This window comes from Primulina tabacum, chromosome 1 (assembly GCF_025594145.1).
Source record: "Primulina tabacum isolate GXHZ01 chromosome 1, ASM2559414v2, whole genome shotgun sequence".
Taxonomy (NCBI): domain Eukaryota; kingdom Viridiplantae; phylum Streptophyta; class Magnoliopsida; order Lamiales; family Gesneriaceae; genus Primulina; species Primulina tabacum.
The window spans coordinates 56,305,257-56,320,666 of NC_134550.1; the positions used below are offsets into that span (position 1 = coordinate 56,305,257).

General features: G+C 32.8%; 2 protein-coding genes across 2 annotated transcripts; one reads left to right on the forward strand and one right to left on the reverse strand.

Moving 5' to 3' along the window:
* Positions 1–328: 328 nt before the first annotated feature.
* Positions 329–2,119, forward strand: LOC142520156 (putative expansin-B2). Its single transcript, XM_075623156.1, has 4 exons — positions 329–553; positions 734–846; positions 948–1,135; positions 1,690–2,119. Exons 1-4 carry the CDS (start codon positions 373–375, stop codon positions 2,012–2,014), a joined length of 807 nt encoding a protein of 268 aa, XP_075479271.1. The 5' UTR covers positions 329–372; the 3' UTR covers positions 2,015–2,119.
* A 7,112-nt stretch (positions 2,120–9,231) lies between these two features.
* LOC142552385 (scarecrow-like protein 6) lies at positions 9,232–12,186 on the reverse strand. The gene is given in 3 exon segments (XM_075662160.1): positions 9,232–10,233; positions 10,235–10,905; positions 11,017–12,186. Coding segments are annotated over 3 exon segments (2,199 nt in total). The 5' UTR covers positions 11,753–12,186; the 3' UTR covers positions 9,232–9,441.
* Positions 12,187–15,410: the final 3,224 nt, after the last annotated feature.

Here is a 15,410-nt window from a genome sequence, read left to right on the forward strand (position 1 = left end):
TTTGTTATTGAAAATTAAAGTTCCAAACCATTTCAAAATTACTTAATTCGTGCTCAAAACCAAGAACATGTTAAATTTCAATTTCAGAAATGGCATATTTATGCAGAGAAATTATGTTCACTGTACGTTCGCGCAAACAGCCAAATTAATTACACGAACTCGAAATCCTATTTCCTATCGGGAATGCACATGTGCCCGACATCTGATTAATTATTTATAGCGATAATTTGTATGAATTGACTTTTTATATTAAACTATTTGTGAATGCAAAGTGAATATGGAGTCGCTATAAATAGGGTTTGGACATCCACCAACAATGATCAAGCTTATAGCTATATCCGACGTATTCCCTCCGATCCTTGAATATATCTCATGGCCTTAACTTCGCGATATTCTCTTTTAGCATACTTAGCAACAATCTTATTTGTTGTACCAAACTTGTGCTATTGTTTCAATCCAAAGCTCCTAAATGTGTCGAGAATTCAGACCGAGTCGGGATGGTCTACCGCGCGAGCTAGTTGGTACGGGGATCCATATGGCGCAGGAAGTACTGGTAAACCCTTAATAGGAAACCCTAATTAATAAAATTAACGTATTCCTCGAAGAAGTTTGTTTCCCCCCTCATTTAAAATTATTTACTTCATCATACATTTTTCCGATTATAATTAACGTGTATACTTTGATCAATCTTTTTGTTAATTTCATATTATTCATATTTGAATATTATAATTAGGGGGTGCATGCGGGTACGAAAATGATGTTTCGACGCCGCCGTATTCTTCCCTGATAACGGCAGCCGCTTCTTCTCTTTTCAACTCCGGCGCGGGATGTGGGTTATGTTATCAGGTCTCTCCCAATCCATAAACTTCATTCAAAGTAAAATAAGTCCTCCTGTGTGTCAGTGCGTGTGAAAGAAATTATTATAATTATTTTCTTCATTTCTTCAGGTGAAATGTACGACGCATAGAGCTTGCTCCGGGAACCCCGTGACCGTGGTTGTAACGGACGAGTGCCCCGGCTGTGACCCACAGTCGATTCTATTTGATTTAAGCGGCACTTCGTTTGGAACCATGTCGAATTCCGGGGAAGCTGGTCAGCTTAGGAATGTGGGAATTCAAGATATACAATATAAGAGGTTATCAGTTCCTCAAATACGCGCATGTCTGAGAATTAAAATCTCCTTTAGCCGAATAACTTTGATGATTTTGACTAAATTAATATCTTTTTAACATTTCGATACTCAAATATTCATTCAAATTTTTCCACCCCTTGAATTATAAGAACAATTTTAATTGACGCATGGATATATTAAAATTTAAGAATTAAAATATAACAAAATATTTTTTGTTCACAAATTATATTACTATTTACTAAATTAAGTTTTGATTTACAATGATAATGTTTTCTCCATAAAAAAAGTGCCTCGATTTTACATAATATTCTATTAACTAAATAATTCAACATTTTTTTTATTGAAAAAATAGAATTTGTCCAAGTATCATATAACAAATCAAGCAATATATGTATTGCTTGTAAGTTGTACCTGTGCTATCAATATATAATGTCTATTAATATATTTAATTTAAGGTCTATGTTACATCTGAGAAAACATAATAAAATACATATAAAAAAATTTGTTTGGTCTATCGAACAAGTAAATTAATTTCTAACATACACTGAATCTTGCAGAGTAGCATGCAACTTTGGCGTATCTGTGGCGTTTCGGGTCGACGCCGGCTCCAACCAAAATTACTTCGCGGTACTCATTTTATTTGAAAACGGGTACGGTCTCTCCAAAGTCGAGCTGAAGCAGGCGGGTTACGGTGGCGCGTGGCTTTCCATGCAGAGATCTTGGGGTTCTGTGTGGAGGTTGAACGTGGGATCAGGCCTGCAGCCGCCGTTTTCGATGCGGTTAACTTCCGGAGGGGGTTCCGGCAAGACTATTGTGGCTACTGATGTTATACCTGCTGATTATAATATGGGAAAGACTTATAGATCCAGGGTCAACTTTTGAGGGTTGTTTGGTTTACTAAATTTCAAATGAATTAAATAAGTTTCCAAAATGTAACGTGAAATTTGAATTATGGATAAGCTAATGCAGCCAAGTAGTATTTTTATAGATCCCACGTGTCCAAATCGATTTAGACCATTGGATTAAAATACTATGTTTATGGTAGTATGAATTATAACCCAAATAAAATCGAGATAATGATCAACAACAAGAATTGTGAAGGTGCTTTGGCTGTGTCTAATACAACCAAGTTCCTAAGAAACTTCATTGTGTTTAATTTTTATTAAAAATATACTTTGAGAATATTTTTTTACGTGCAAAGTTTGCGATAAATGAGTTCAAGATGAATTTGGAGTTCGACGCGAAAATTATCTATTTTCATACAAACTGTATCTATGCTGTAATATTTTTATTGGAGATGATTTCATTAGATCTGGCTATCGTAAGTAGCAACAAATATACATGAACAAGAAACCGATGAAAGATAATTGAAAGTGTTACTGTGCAACACACAATTTGATTTTTAAAAGTATTTCGTATTAGTTAAAAACTTGTGTGAGACGCTCTCACAGGTCGTATTTTGTGAGACATATCTCTTATTTGCGTCATCCATGAAAAAATATTACTTTTTATGTTATTATTGTGAATATCGATAGGATTGACCCGTCTCACAAATAAAGATTCGCGAGACCGTCTCACAAGAGACCTACTCTTAGTATTATTGCTTCCAAAAAAAAAATTAATGAGCAATTTATATATCATTACTACATATAATTCAACGTATCCTTCACTAATTATATAGAGTCATATATATAGTGTAATTTTGGATTTGTATAAAACACCATCAATCTTATCAAACTAAACTATATGACTTTACTATATTAGAATAATTTCATTCATAATTTATTTTATTCACGATTCACTAATAGTTATAAATTAACTGCATTAATACCAATTAAAGGGTTAAATAAAACTTTTTTGTAGAGTTGATAGATTTCTACCGACTTTTGTAGAAAATAAAAAATTTTGTGTACTGGTCTCACAAGTCAATTTTAGTGAGACATATATCTTATTTGGGTCACCCATCGAAGTATTAATTTTTTGGCCAAAAATATTATTTATTATTGTAAATATGAGCAGAGTTGACCCGTCTCACCGATAAAGATTCGTGAAATCGTCTCACAAGATACCTGCTGTTCGTAGAATCCTACATATTTCTAAAGATTGTTTCAGAATCTTGTTGATTTATTTTGCATGATGTTTGTAGAAAATTTTTTTATAAAAGAATGTGGATTTTACAATATATGATTGTGATTTTTTTACATCTTTTTAAAATAATAAAATTTGAACACGGATATATTTTATTTATTTAAAATATTTTTATCTATCAATATAAATAATTTTTACTTATTGATATAATTTGATAAAAGCGATAAATAATGTAATATAATACCAAAATTAAAAAAATAAAATGAATAATACTAATAATTTTGATTTTAAACTATTGTTAACAATAATAAAATATGATTTTAAAAATTCCAAATAAAAAACACGTGGATGAGAAAGAATGAATTACTTAGTGTTTGTATTTATATTATGTCTAATAAAAATAAAATTTAATATGTGAGTTTGATATAATTCTCAATTAAATATCCATTCAAATATTTAGGTTGAATAAAATATATTTTTTGACAATTTATATTTTTATGTCGGCTTTAATTCTTATACTTAATAGAATTTCAAGAAGTCGTTAAAACTATATTGATATTTTGAATACCTAAATATTTTTGTAAATATGTAAAAGTCAAGTTTGAATATCATATTGAATATCGTTAAAGTTTTATAAATTATATAAAAATCTAAATTAAATATTTATCCATGTTAAAAGTTTAGAATGAATGGAATCAAAACATTACAAAATGGATCTAGGTGTCAAACGAGCTAGGTGAACCAGGCTTTTTGCATGATTTTCAGCCCAATGCCACTAACGTACAAGTGTTACTGCAAAGTCCAATCCAAGTAAAAGGAGTGTAGCCCCACCCAATTAATTTGTTTGAATTATGTCGGGCCCAAAAATCTGGTTGAATCTTTTTAAAAATTGCATTTTTTTGGAGAAATATAACCCAAATAAGCATTTTGTAAATAATAACAAAAATAAAATTCATATGTTATGCATACACGCACGCACGAGGTAGATCGGTTTGATGAATTAAGTTTTTAATTTGGAGCCAATCCAACTCCTTCGTATTAAAAATAGATTAACAATAATAATAATATTTGAATAAAAAATTTAATTTTGAGTGTATCATGTAAATTACATGTGAATCTAGTGTGATTTATTTAATTAATCTCATCCTAGCTCAATCACTCAGTAAAAAGCTCTAGTGAAATTTCAACAGTCTTTCGTTTCGACTTCCATGAAAATGACCAAACTATTCATGTGAGAGTAGGTCTCTTGAGAGACGGTATCACGAATCTTTATCTGTGAGACATGTCAACCCTACCGATATTCACAATAAAAAATAATACTCTTAGTATAAAAAGTAATACTTATTTTTAATTTTAATTATTGATAAAATACACGAAACTTCAATTTTTTTATATAAAAAATTATTAGAGGAATCTATATACGTGGTAAATAAATCAACTGAATTATGATTAGTGATAATATTAAAGGTTTCATGTGCTAAAACTGTCTAATCTCAGTTTATGCACGATATATTATTATTTTTTTTAAAAAAAAAATAGTTTCTTTTAATAAAATTTTCTATTAAACTTGGCATAATTCGAAATCCTGCAAAAGTACCCTTTGATGTGTTAAGCCCAATTTGCCAATTCTTGGCGGCGTTTACTTTGTTGAGTTCAACCTACTCAAAAGGGAAGAAACAAATCTCATTCTTAACATATTTTCTATTGTTTAAATGGTAAAAACCACCATATATATGTCAATAAAGCCCAAAAAAAAAAAATTCCAGTTTTAAGCGAAAAATATGATGACACAAACTAAAACTGTAGCAACAGCATGTATAGGTGTTTGCATATTTGGTTCAATTGACGTTGTCTCTAATATTAAATTTATTTAATTGAAAAAAGAAATTTAAAACTAATCTGGCACAAGATATTTTAGTGCAATGTAACTTCCACCAAATGGTTTGTCAATCGTGTCTTGTGGTACATATTAAGGTTTGACCTTTATATATATATATATATATATATATATATATATATATATATATATATATATGACCCGACCATATACTGGTTATAGTGAGCCCTAGAGGTCCAACCCTAAAATATCCGTAACCTTTCCCAAAATCTCTTCCATAACTTTGACAGTTGAAAGAACATATATGTATAGTACGGGAAGTTATCACTCTTTTGTATACGATGGATGATGGATGAAACGAAACGAGGTTAATTATAAATTAAAGGACTAATATTATATATATATATATATATATATATATATATATATATATATATATCAACTAGCTAGTTAAAAAAACTTAATCTAACAAAGATTTGGTCTCTCATAGATCTATATCCGTCGATCCATACTTTAAATAAAAAATGATATTTTTTTAATAAGTCGAGTTGGATAAAAAATCTATCTCACAAGATTGATCTGTGCGACGATCTCTGGAAGTTTTGTGTCTAAAAGAAAAGAGACTTTCATGTTAATTTGTTTTTTGTTATATTTACCTTTATGACTTTTTGTGTAAAAATGAACGATCCCAAACCAATGAATGAAGGGTTGTAGGAGTTGGATGAGAAAAATTAGACCAATGAGAGTATATATGTTTTGTGTAGCTATTAATAAATTAGGGTCCTACAACAAGTGACAATTCATAAAAGTGCTAACTTTTGGGATTGGTATTCATATAAGAAAACAAAAATAAATAAGTGTAGAAAAGGAAGGAAGGAATGCGTTGTTTATAAGCAATAAATGCAAGTAATTATTTAAACAAAAAAGCTACGTACTTTCCTCATTTCATAATTTCTTTCTAAAATTTTAAATTATATCTATTAAATCCACCACATATATTCATGAATATATTTTTTTGTGATCGACTGAGAAGCTTGTCCCGTTGCAGAATCTGGAAAATAACATTATTTTTGTGAGATGGGGAGAAGATTTGGTTTCTTGGCAAACTCACACCACCCGTGTACGTAACACAAATTACAATAACCACCCTTTTCCCACATTGCTTTATATATGCCCATTTGCCTTGGATGCTCGTATCGTACGGCTCACCTTTCTGTCTATATTCATTTTTTAACACACAACTTGAAACAATATTCATATACGTGTATATGCATGAAAACATGATATTTGTTGTAAGAGGACAAAAGCTGTCAAAGATTTATGGATTGTTGGAGCAAATCTGAATTTTCTTTTGTAAAATAAATAAGAAGACCCAAATCTCCCGCACTCGCAGGAGGCTTATACATCACAAAAGTCCCCGTCTACTTTCCAAATTCCTTAACGAGAAAGTTGCATGCATACTTTCCATGCATCGAAGGGGTGGGTGGGTGGGTGGGGTGGGGGTGGTCTTCTTTTTTAATAAAGCATAACTACATGACACTTACATTTGGTGCCCTCCTTCAGAATCTACTTTCAAGTCATATATATATATATAAATTTATTTATTTTGGCTTTGTGGGATATCTATCTCTTCAGGCCATTCCTTCTTTCACATGCATTCGTGTCAACGTGAATATGAGTTTGTCTTAATTTGTACCACATTCGGCAAATCTACGGTTTCACGTAAACTTGTTGGGTTTTGGTAAATTGTTTATGTTTGGTTTTCATCTAACATAAATTGGATTTTTTTGTTGGTTTCAATTTGGTTAGAAGCCACTTAAACTAGTATTAATATTTATTTGGTACGGGTGTTCATCCCACGTAGTTTTTGTGGCGACGATAAACCTTATTGCACACATTAAAATAATTCTATAACAAAAACGATGGGAATAAATAAAACAAAACGATCGACACAAGGAAATTTTTTTACTGTTTCTCTTTAATTATTTTGTTTGGAAGAATTATATTTTGTATAATACAACTCGTTATGTGATTCACATAGGAGATAATCGGTGTAATATTTGGTTGATTTAGTGATTTCATACGAAAAAGTCCAAAACAAAAAAATCCAAATTATTGAATGAAGAATAAATATCGACAAGTTCCAAAAATAAAACCCAAAATATGTCAATTTACATAACTAAAACCGTATGATTTTAAAAAATTGAGTTCATATTTTTAAATTAAAATGTAAGCGTTCGTCTTTCGTCCAATTTACGTTGACCGTGCAACTTTTGAAGCTTGGAAAGTTTTTTCCCTTTATTGAAAGTGAGTAATGCTAAGTGTACAATTAAATTTGTACAACAATTCTTACAACACAAAAAATTCAATATCAAAATTCCATTTATCAACATCTCATGATAAATTCAATGTAAAATATCACGATGTAATAATTAAATATTACTATTTAATTATTATAAATGTGGTTGTATCTTTAGTATTAATTACTCGTTGAAAGTTACATATTTTTAGACAAAAGTGAAATTCCTTCCCATATATCTCAATTGCTTTTAGTTTTTGGACTCTGTCAATTTTATGAGTGTCGACATCAAGTTTCGTTAATGGCTGTCAATCATTCAATTTGGTTGCCTTTTTTAGTTCTATATAACTATTTTAATTCCAATTGCACCTCTTTGTGACAAATACAATGTACACAACCACCAATATTAATATTATTTTTCCCAGCCTTCCGTCTCAATTGCATAAATTTCATTTCTTTTTTCGGTTATTGTAAATATATAGTCTGATTTTCAAATTTAGTGCTATTTTTTTTATTTGTTATTTAACTCTTAACTGGGTATTAGAAAATGTACAACTATTTTTTGAATGATTTAAATATAAATAGAATAAATTTTTTGTAAACTTTATTTTTTTCAATTATTTTCTTAAGTTATGTGAAAAACAATAGGATTATATATTTGGACGGATAAAATATTATTGAGCAGGTAAGTCTCTTGTGATACGGTCTCACGAATCTTTATCTGTGAGACGGGTCAACCCTACCGATATTCACAAAGTAATACTCTTAGCATAAAAAGTACTTTTTCATTGATGATCCAAATAAAAGACTCGTCTCACAAAATACGATCCGTGAGACCGTCTCACACAAGTTTTTGCCAATATTATTATATTTATTATTATTATTTTAGTTTTTTTTTTTTCTGTGAATCTTAGCTAATATTGACCTTATATTTTGATCATCAATAGGTCGCATGCCACAGTACAGTTTACTCCAGGGCAACTGTCTAGTACCTGAAAATAACGACCAAGCTCAAATTAAACTATTTTTTTTCCAAAAAAATAAATGAAACTGACTAAATCTTTTGAATGAACCAAGTTTTTCGAAAATTCTTAGATTCTTCAATCCATGTTTGTTCTGTAACGAGTTAATTTAACAAGTCTGTTCTGCCAAATTGTCCGTTAATTTATTTTATTTTTATCGATTTATAGTGTGTTTATTATAGTGTACAGGCTGAATATTTTTAAAATTAAATCAGCCAATTTTAGCGAGTAAATTTAGTCTATAAAATTTCTGTTGATCCAAATGCAATTTAAGATCCTAAAATTCCTGTATCACTACCATTTCAACAAGGGATTAAAGTAATGAATAGAATAATAATTAATTTAAGGAAATGAAAAGCTAATCACGAGGCCCCACGTGATTTGATTAGGACAGAAATTATAAAAACTAATTGACCCTTAACTACGTCATTATAATACAAATACTGCCATTCAATCAGACACGATTGAATCATTAAAAAAACACACTCCAAAACATTATGAAAAGCCGCAAAACTAATACTATATTAATTATCTAATAAAAAGTCATTAAATACATTATTTGATTTTGCTGAGAGAGACAGAGCAAGCAATCCCTCTGCTGCTCTGCAGATCCAACATGGATGAACTTGTATTCCACTAGATAAGATTCAAAATATTCATGCTAACTTTCAATTCGACCACCAAAGTTTGAAAAACCATTCCATCGATCAAGATTTTCCTGTGCTAATAGGCAAAAATTTCAACAATGTATTTCTTCCATAACATAATTTCATTCAAATGGTTAAATTATTTTGTTATTTCGATTCCTGGTTTCATAAATACTGTCTAGTGTATGTTTAAATTAAAACTAACGAAAGCCAACACAATAGACTGGATAATAGAGCTATAATATTAGAACATCTTGTGCTAAAATGTACCTCTTTCTTTCCGAAAGTTGGGAACAATCTGCCTAAGCCACAGAGTGAATTAGTTGTGCAGAAATTCAGGTAAGAAAATTCATTAAAGTTCAGTGGGTCAGAAGCTTGAAAGACGCCTTGTTCGTGAAACTGGATCAAGAATCGTGTTAGCATCTCCAAGCCGAAGCAGAGATCAACTCCTTCCGTTGCCAACATAGGATGAGTGACGACTGTCTCTTCTCTACCTGGAATCCTCTTATGGGGGTCTTCTTTATGAGACATTCGGCTTGTGATTCGGTGAAATTGCTAAATGTTACTGGGGAGAAGCCGGATGATAGAAACATAGTCCTCCAATGCTGTGTCTTTTCAGGATAACGAAAACGGCCTGTGACAACCTTTTCGATTCCCGGATGGATAAAAAACCTCTCGATCTTTTGCGTGGCATCCGCATTCATATTAGCTGCATCCAGTGACTCGAGGAGGTTGGAATACGATTGAAGGGCGTGAATCATATGGTTGGCAAATGAAAGATCGGTTCTGTCACATCCTCGGTCCACAGAAACAACAATTCTTGGTGACAATTGTTTCACAAAGTGCAAGACTAAAGGAACCGGTAACTGGTAATTGACAAGGGAACCAACGGGAAGATTCACAGCAACCACTTCACCATCGGATGTGTGCCAACACTGAGACCATGAACCGGAATTCAAAGAATCGATGCTCATAACCTCGAACTCAAGTGCTAGATTTATTTCACTAGCAAACTGGACGATATTTTCCCGAGTGAGTCCGAGCTCTATCTGATCATGAGTCGAGGGTGAGGCAAGTACAGTTATCTTCAAAGAAGGTGTGCCCTCGTTCCTTAGTGCTAGCTCCTGAATGAGAGAGGCCCATTGTCCACCATATCCAATATCAAAATCCACAATATGAATCCTATGGAATCCGTCAAAGGCTTCTAGGAAGGGCTTGATTGCAAGTAAAGTGGGTAAATTGTACTAGGGGTGAAATCTCAGAGAAGGCCTTATAAGCACCAATCTTGAAAATGAGACTAAATGGGGAAGAAGTGGTGGTACACAGGTCAAGATTGTTGTTAGTTTGGAGGAGCAATTGCAACGCCTCCTTGCAATAAAAAGCAGCCCGATGAAAAGGCTTGTCAATGGGAGAGAACTGGTGATTGAGCCGCGCCAATATCTCTTGCGCGAGTACAGGATTCCCCGTCTGGACCAGCTCCGCCGCCTTGTACAGCTGGTCGATTATTGCCTGCTGTTGTTGCTGGAGGCAATGTCCTGGTTCATCCCCACCGCCAATTTTTGGTTTCTGCCCTGAACCGATGGGCCTATGTTGCAGATATTGGGGAAGTAACTGAAGCTGATGAGGAATTTCCCGCTGTCTACTAATGAACAACTCTTGTTGCCCTGTATCCTCATAAGAACCTTTCAATATTTGGCCACGGGGATCGAGGCCACCACAAATAGTCCCCGCGTTGAGCCTTTTCGACTGAGGAGCCACAAAAAGATTCTGCTCTTGGTGTTGTACAAACGTTAGAGGTAAGTTAAACGAGGGGTTCTGAGATTGCTGAGTTTGGTGCTGGTTCATCATCAGCTGGGGATTGAAAATGGGAGGCTTCATTTCTGCACAAGAATCAAACGTAATTTGATGATTCAGACCAACGGCTCCAAGATTGTTCGATATTGAAGAAGGATGCACAAGATTTTTAGAGTTAGGAGGAAACTTATAATTACTTGGGACGATTGAAGACAAAACAAAATTTTCGGCATTGGATCTATTACTACTATTGGGGAAATTTTGAAATGTTGGCATGAAATGTGCGCCAAATTGGTCACCACCAAAGCTATGATCCACAGCTCCAAACCCCGCACTGAACTCAAACTCCGCCGCAGCTGAACTGCCACCACCGCTAAATTGAAGACCCTTATTCAGATTTCCCATTCCAGGATCCTCCGCATCCCCCATGATCATCCGGAGAATAGACTGTTCTCGAGTCGGAGAAACAGCGACAGACTCCGACAGCACACTCTCCCAATCCTCCATAGCACATTTCTCCGCGTTTACAACACCGCCGCCGCAGGCTATTCCGGTCTCAATAGACGTCGGAACAGGGAGGAGTTCAGAATCAACTCGTGCGACATTGGAGCTGGTGGCAGTAGTCGAATCTTGCTGCCACTTGGGAGATGGGTTTGTGTCCGAAACCGCCGCCACCCCCGCCGTGTCGGTAGATGGGGCACCGCCACGGAAAGAAGAAGACAGGGTTGAGGAAGATGTGGGCCGGCTAGAAATCCTTGCAGAATCCAGGACAGATGTGGGCTCAACAAAACTGCTATCCAAGAAACAATTTTTCTTGAAAAAATCAAACGAAAGGGTGCCACAATCAGTAAAAAAACCACTTTTCTCCACAACCCGCTCCAAATCTAACACCCCCGGCCCCTCAAAATCAAAGGGTAAGGGCATCCCCCTCATTTACGAACCAAATCAAACACCCAATATCCACCACTTTCTTCAATTACTCCAGCTTTTACGACAAAAAAGTAATAAAACTACCCACCAACAAACCGCAGAGCCGAAAATTCTCAAGAAAAAATCCAATCTTTACAGCAAAACCACAACCTACTCATATCCCCAAATCCCGGAAACTCAATAATACATACAAACAAGCCTATGCATGCATGTATGTATATACTCAGTTGTAATTGCTAGCTATCCTCCGCTAGCTTAAAACTTTTTTTTATAATTATCTTTGGGGAAAATCAATCAATAGACTGGATGGGTAGGGGGTCCTGATGTATTCTTCTTTTAACTTATATATATTTTCTTCTCCTCTTTTGAAGGAGTAGTCTCCCTATCTTGCGTTCTCTTCCATCAATGCGTACAACATAAAAAAGTAGAAAAGTGCGCCCCCCCCCCCCCCCCCCCCCCCCCTTCCCTTCCTAATCCCTCTCTATTTTCTTCCTTTTTATTTTTATTTTATTATTTATTTTTTACCCTTTTTAGTTAATTAATTTTTTAGTTATCTTTCTTGCTGGGGTTTCACAGCTCTACCCAAACCCACATACGCACAACCTCCCGCGTGTCACGCATTATATTCTCAGCTTGGTAAAATTCCTTTTTATCATAATATTCAATAAATTATTTGAATTTTAAATACTATTTCATGGATTTATCAATACAGGATGAGTTAATATGATCTATATCAAAAATAAAAAATAATAAGTTTGATAACAAAAATAATATTTTTTGTGGTCAGACATGATTTATATCTCATAAAATTGACATATAAAATGATTTGATAAAAATTTCGAATAAATTATATCTACACATATGATCAATTCAAAAATTAGTAGAAGGGTAGCCTATTTCATGGCTGGCTTGGTCAGAAGACGTGGGCTTTTAGTCTTTTAAAATTAAAACTAAAATTAAAATATATAGTTAATTATTTTTAATGAAATATATTCGAAATAAATAAAACAATTACTAAAATGTAAAATGTTTGCTGCATGTTAAAATAAACGGATTGAGATGCGCATACACTACAAAAGCCAAAAAAGAAATTGATAATTAATATGACTAAAAAAAATGGTTAAAAGTCTTAGTGTTCGAGTTAGTAAAGTAAATGAATGTTTGATAAGTGATCAAGAATTTGATTCATGCTAAAATATTTTTTCGGGCAAACCTATCGTCCAATATAGTTTATTTGATTAACGTAGTTAGCAGATTATTGTGTTAACCCGAGAACTTACTCAAATGCGCACAAAAAATAAACAAAATCAATTGTTATAAATTTTATGCGTGCAAAAAGTGAGTTTGCATTTACTAATAATTTTCACATGAGAACCTGAAAAAACTACCAACTTATGTTCGATAAAATGGTAAATTCAGCTATTGATATACCAAGAACTGAATGGACATTAAATGCATCGAGACATTCATAATATTCTTTTAATAAATAAACAAAGAAGTGAATATCTAAATATTTATTAACTCCATTAGCTCAATGATGCATGTCACAATAATGTACGTTGACTCATCTTGTGAGACAATTGATTCAATTAGTACAATGTATTAGCAAATAGTTCAAAGCACCTCAATCTCATATTTTATATCCAATTACTTATGTATTGTGTACGTGACGTGTGTTTGTATAATTGAATTTTTTTAAAAATAAATATTTCGTGCTTAGCTAATTTTTATATAAAATTATGATCAATTGTATTGAGAATATTTGTTAGATTTTGCAATTATTTTTCGATAATGAGTGTGTTTTTTTTTTTTAAAAAAAATAAATAAAATATAGATAATGTGTAAACTATTGGTACAGAGAAAGACATGATCACTTAATTTCCATTTTGTCTCTTTGTCTACCAATCATTTTATTTTTTGTACGAGGGAACAAAATACTTTTAAATTTTGTTTTTATTTTCGCAATTTATTTCACCAGAAAATATAGAAAAAGTGAGAGACACGCGCGGTGAGGGAGCGTTATCGGTTGAGTGGTTTTGGACAGGGACCAACAAAACACTACAGTGGAAGGAGGAGATGGGGTCCTTTCTTGCCTCCCAAAATTGTCCTTGCCCTACAGCTTACTGTCAAGTTGCCTCGATTATCGGTGTCAGGGCAATTCCGTACTTTCAGACATCATCGAACCGAATCGGCGACACTAGACGAGGCAGATCAACGTACAGGATCTCGTCAGACTATGAGGATAGACGGCCAGAGATTGCTCTGTCTCGATGTAATTGGTTTGGTAAGGTCCAGGTCTACGCATTAGACTCCCCTTCTATTAATATTAGACAAAAATTTAGTAGAGACGATCTCATAGATCAATTTCATGGATCGAATTTTTTATTTGGGTCATTTATTAAAAAAATATTACATTTTATTCTGAATATCGGTAAGGTTGACCCGTCTCATGGATAAAGATTCGTGAGACCATCTCATAAGAACCTAATCTTTTATTTGTGTCATCCATTAAAAAATATTTTAATTTAATCCGAACGCAAAAGAGAAACGCTTAAATTTAACGTAACTTTGATTTTAGATAAAAGTGCAAGAAATCCTTGTTTAATTAGGACCCATGTGAAGGGCCATATTATTATTATTTTTTATATTCAATGACTGTGGAAAGTGTACGTGATTAAAGTCCTTTATCTATAATTATCTCCACCATTCATGTCTATAATAATTTGGCAATGCATTCCCTGTATAATTATTTACACATGCAATACATATATTAATATAAGCGCCATTGAAATCTTCCAACGAGAAAATTTGAAAAGTTATACATAAAATTTAGATTGTTTTATTAAAAAAACAAACAAACAAACAAAAACAAGCAAACCATCGTATAGGTTCGCGATGATTATGTACAAACTACAAAATCTAACGTGGCTGAAAAGTATGATGGTCTGGACTGTTAATTCTTTTCTCTCATCTCAAGGTACGCACCCCTACAAATCCTAGCTTTTAACTAAATACATGTTAACAACATGTACAAGAAACCTTTTTTTGCTTCGACGCAATTGAACTTGATTTCGTTCTTGGAGATTCCTCTTTCTTGTTATTAGGTGGCAAAAAAGAAAAAAGTAGCCGAAATGGACATTATAACGACACAATATCATGCCATATACACGTTTTTCGAATTATTTATTATTATTGCATATATCTTGACTGTATTTGAAATAAATAAAAACATTTGATAACGGGCTATAATACGTTTCGATCTATGTACGTTTTGCACATAGAAATTGATTTCGTCTTGCAACATAAGATGGTTTGACATTTAAGTACAACGTCTAACGTAGATGAATTGTCACTCGTACTGTATAATATCTTTTATTTTTATGTTATATATATAAGATAATATATTTGAAACATGGAAGTCACGTATTTCTACAATAACATGATATTGTTCATTTTGAGTCTGAGTTCTCATGGTTTTACTTTTGCACTTTACTCAAAAGCATCGTACCAAATCAAGACATCATTACATTTTATTAACTCGTGATTTTTTTATATTTTTTATTTTTTAACGTGAGATATGCCAATAATTTTATATTTATGTCTTGTAAGTCCAACTCGATCATTTTCTTCTCAAAATCTTTAAAATATTTTTTTTTCTCTC

Bases quoted from the DNA above. Each gene is read 5' to 3' on its own strand.
- LOC142520156 (XM_075623156.1), top strand. From the start codon at position 373: ATGGCCTTAACTTCGCGATATTCTCTTTTAGCATACTTAGCAACAATC. The intron at 554-733 runs GTAAACCCTTAA...TATTATAATTAG, and splicing joins ATATGGCGCAGGAAGTACTG to GGGGTGCATGCGGGTACGAA. The intron at 1,136-1,689 runs GTTATCAGTTCC...TGAATCTTGCAG, and splicing joins CAAGATATACAATATAAGAG to AGTAGCATGCAACTTTGGCG.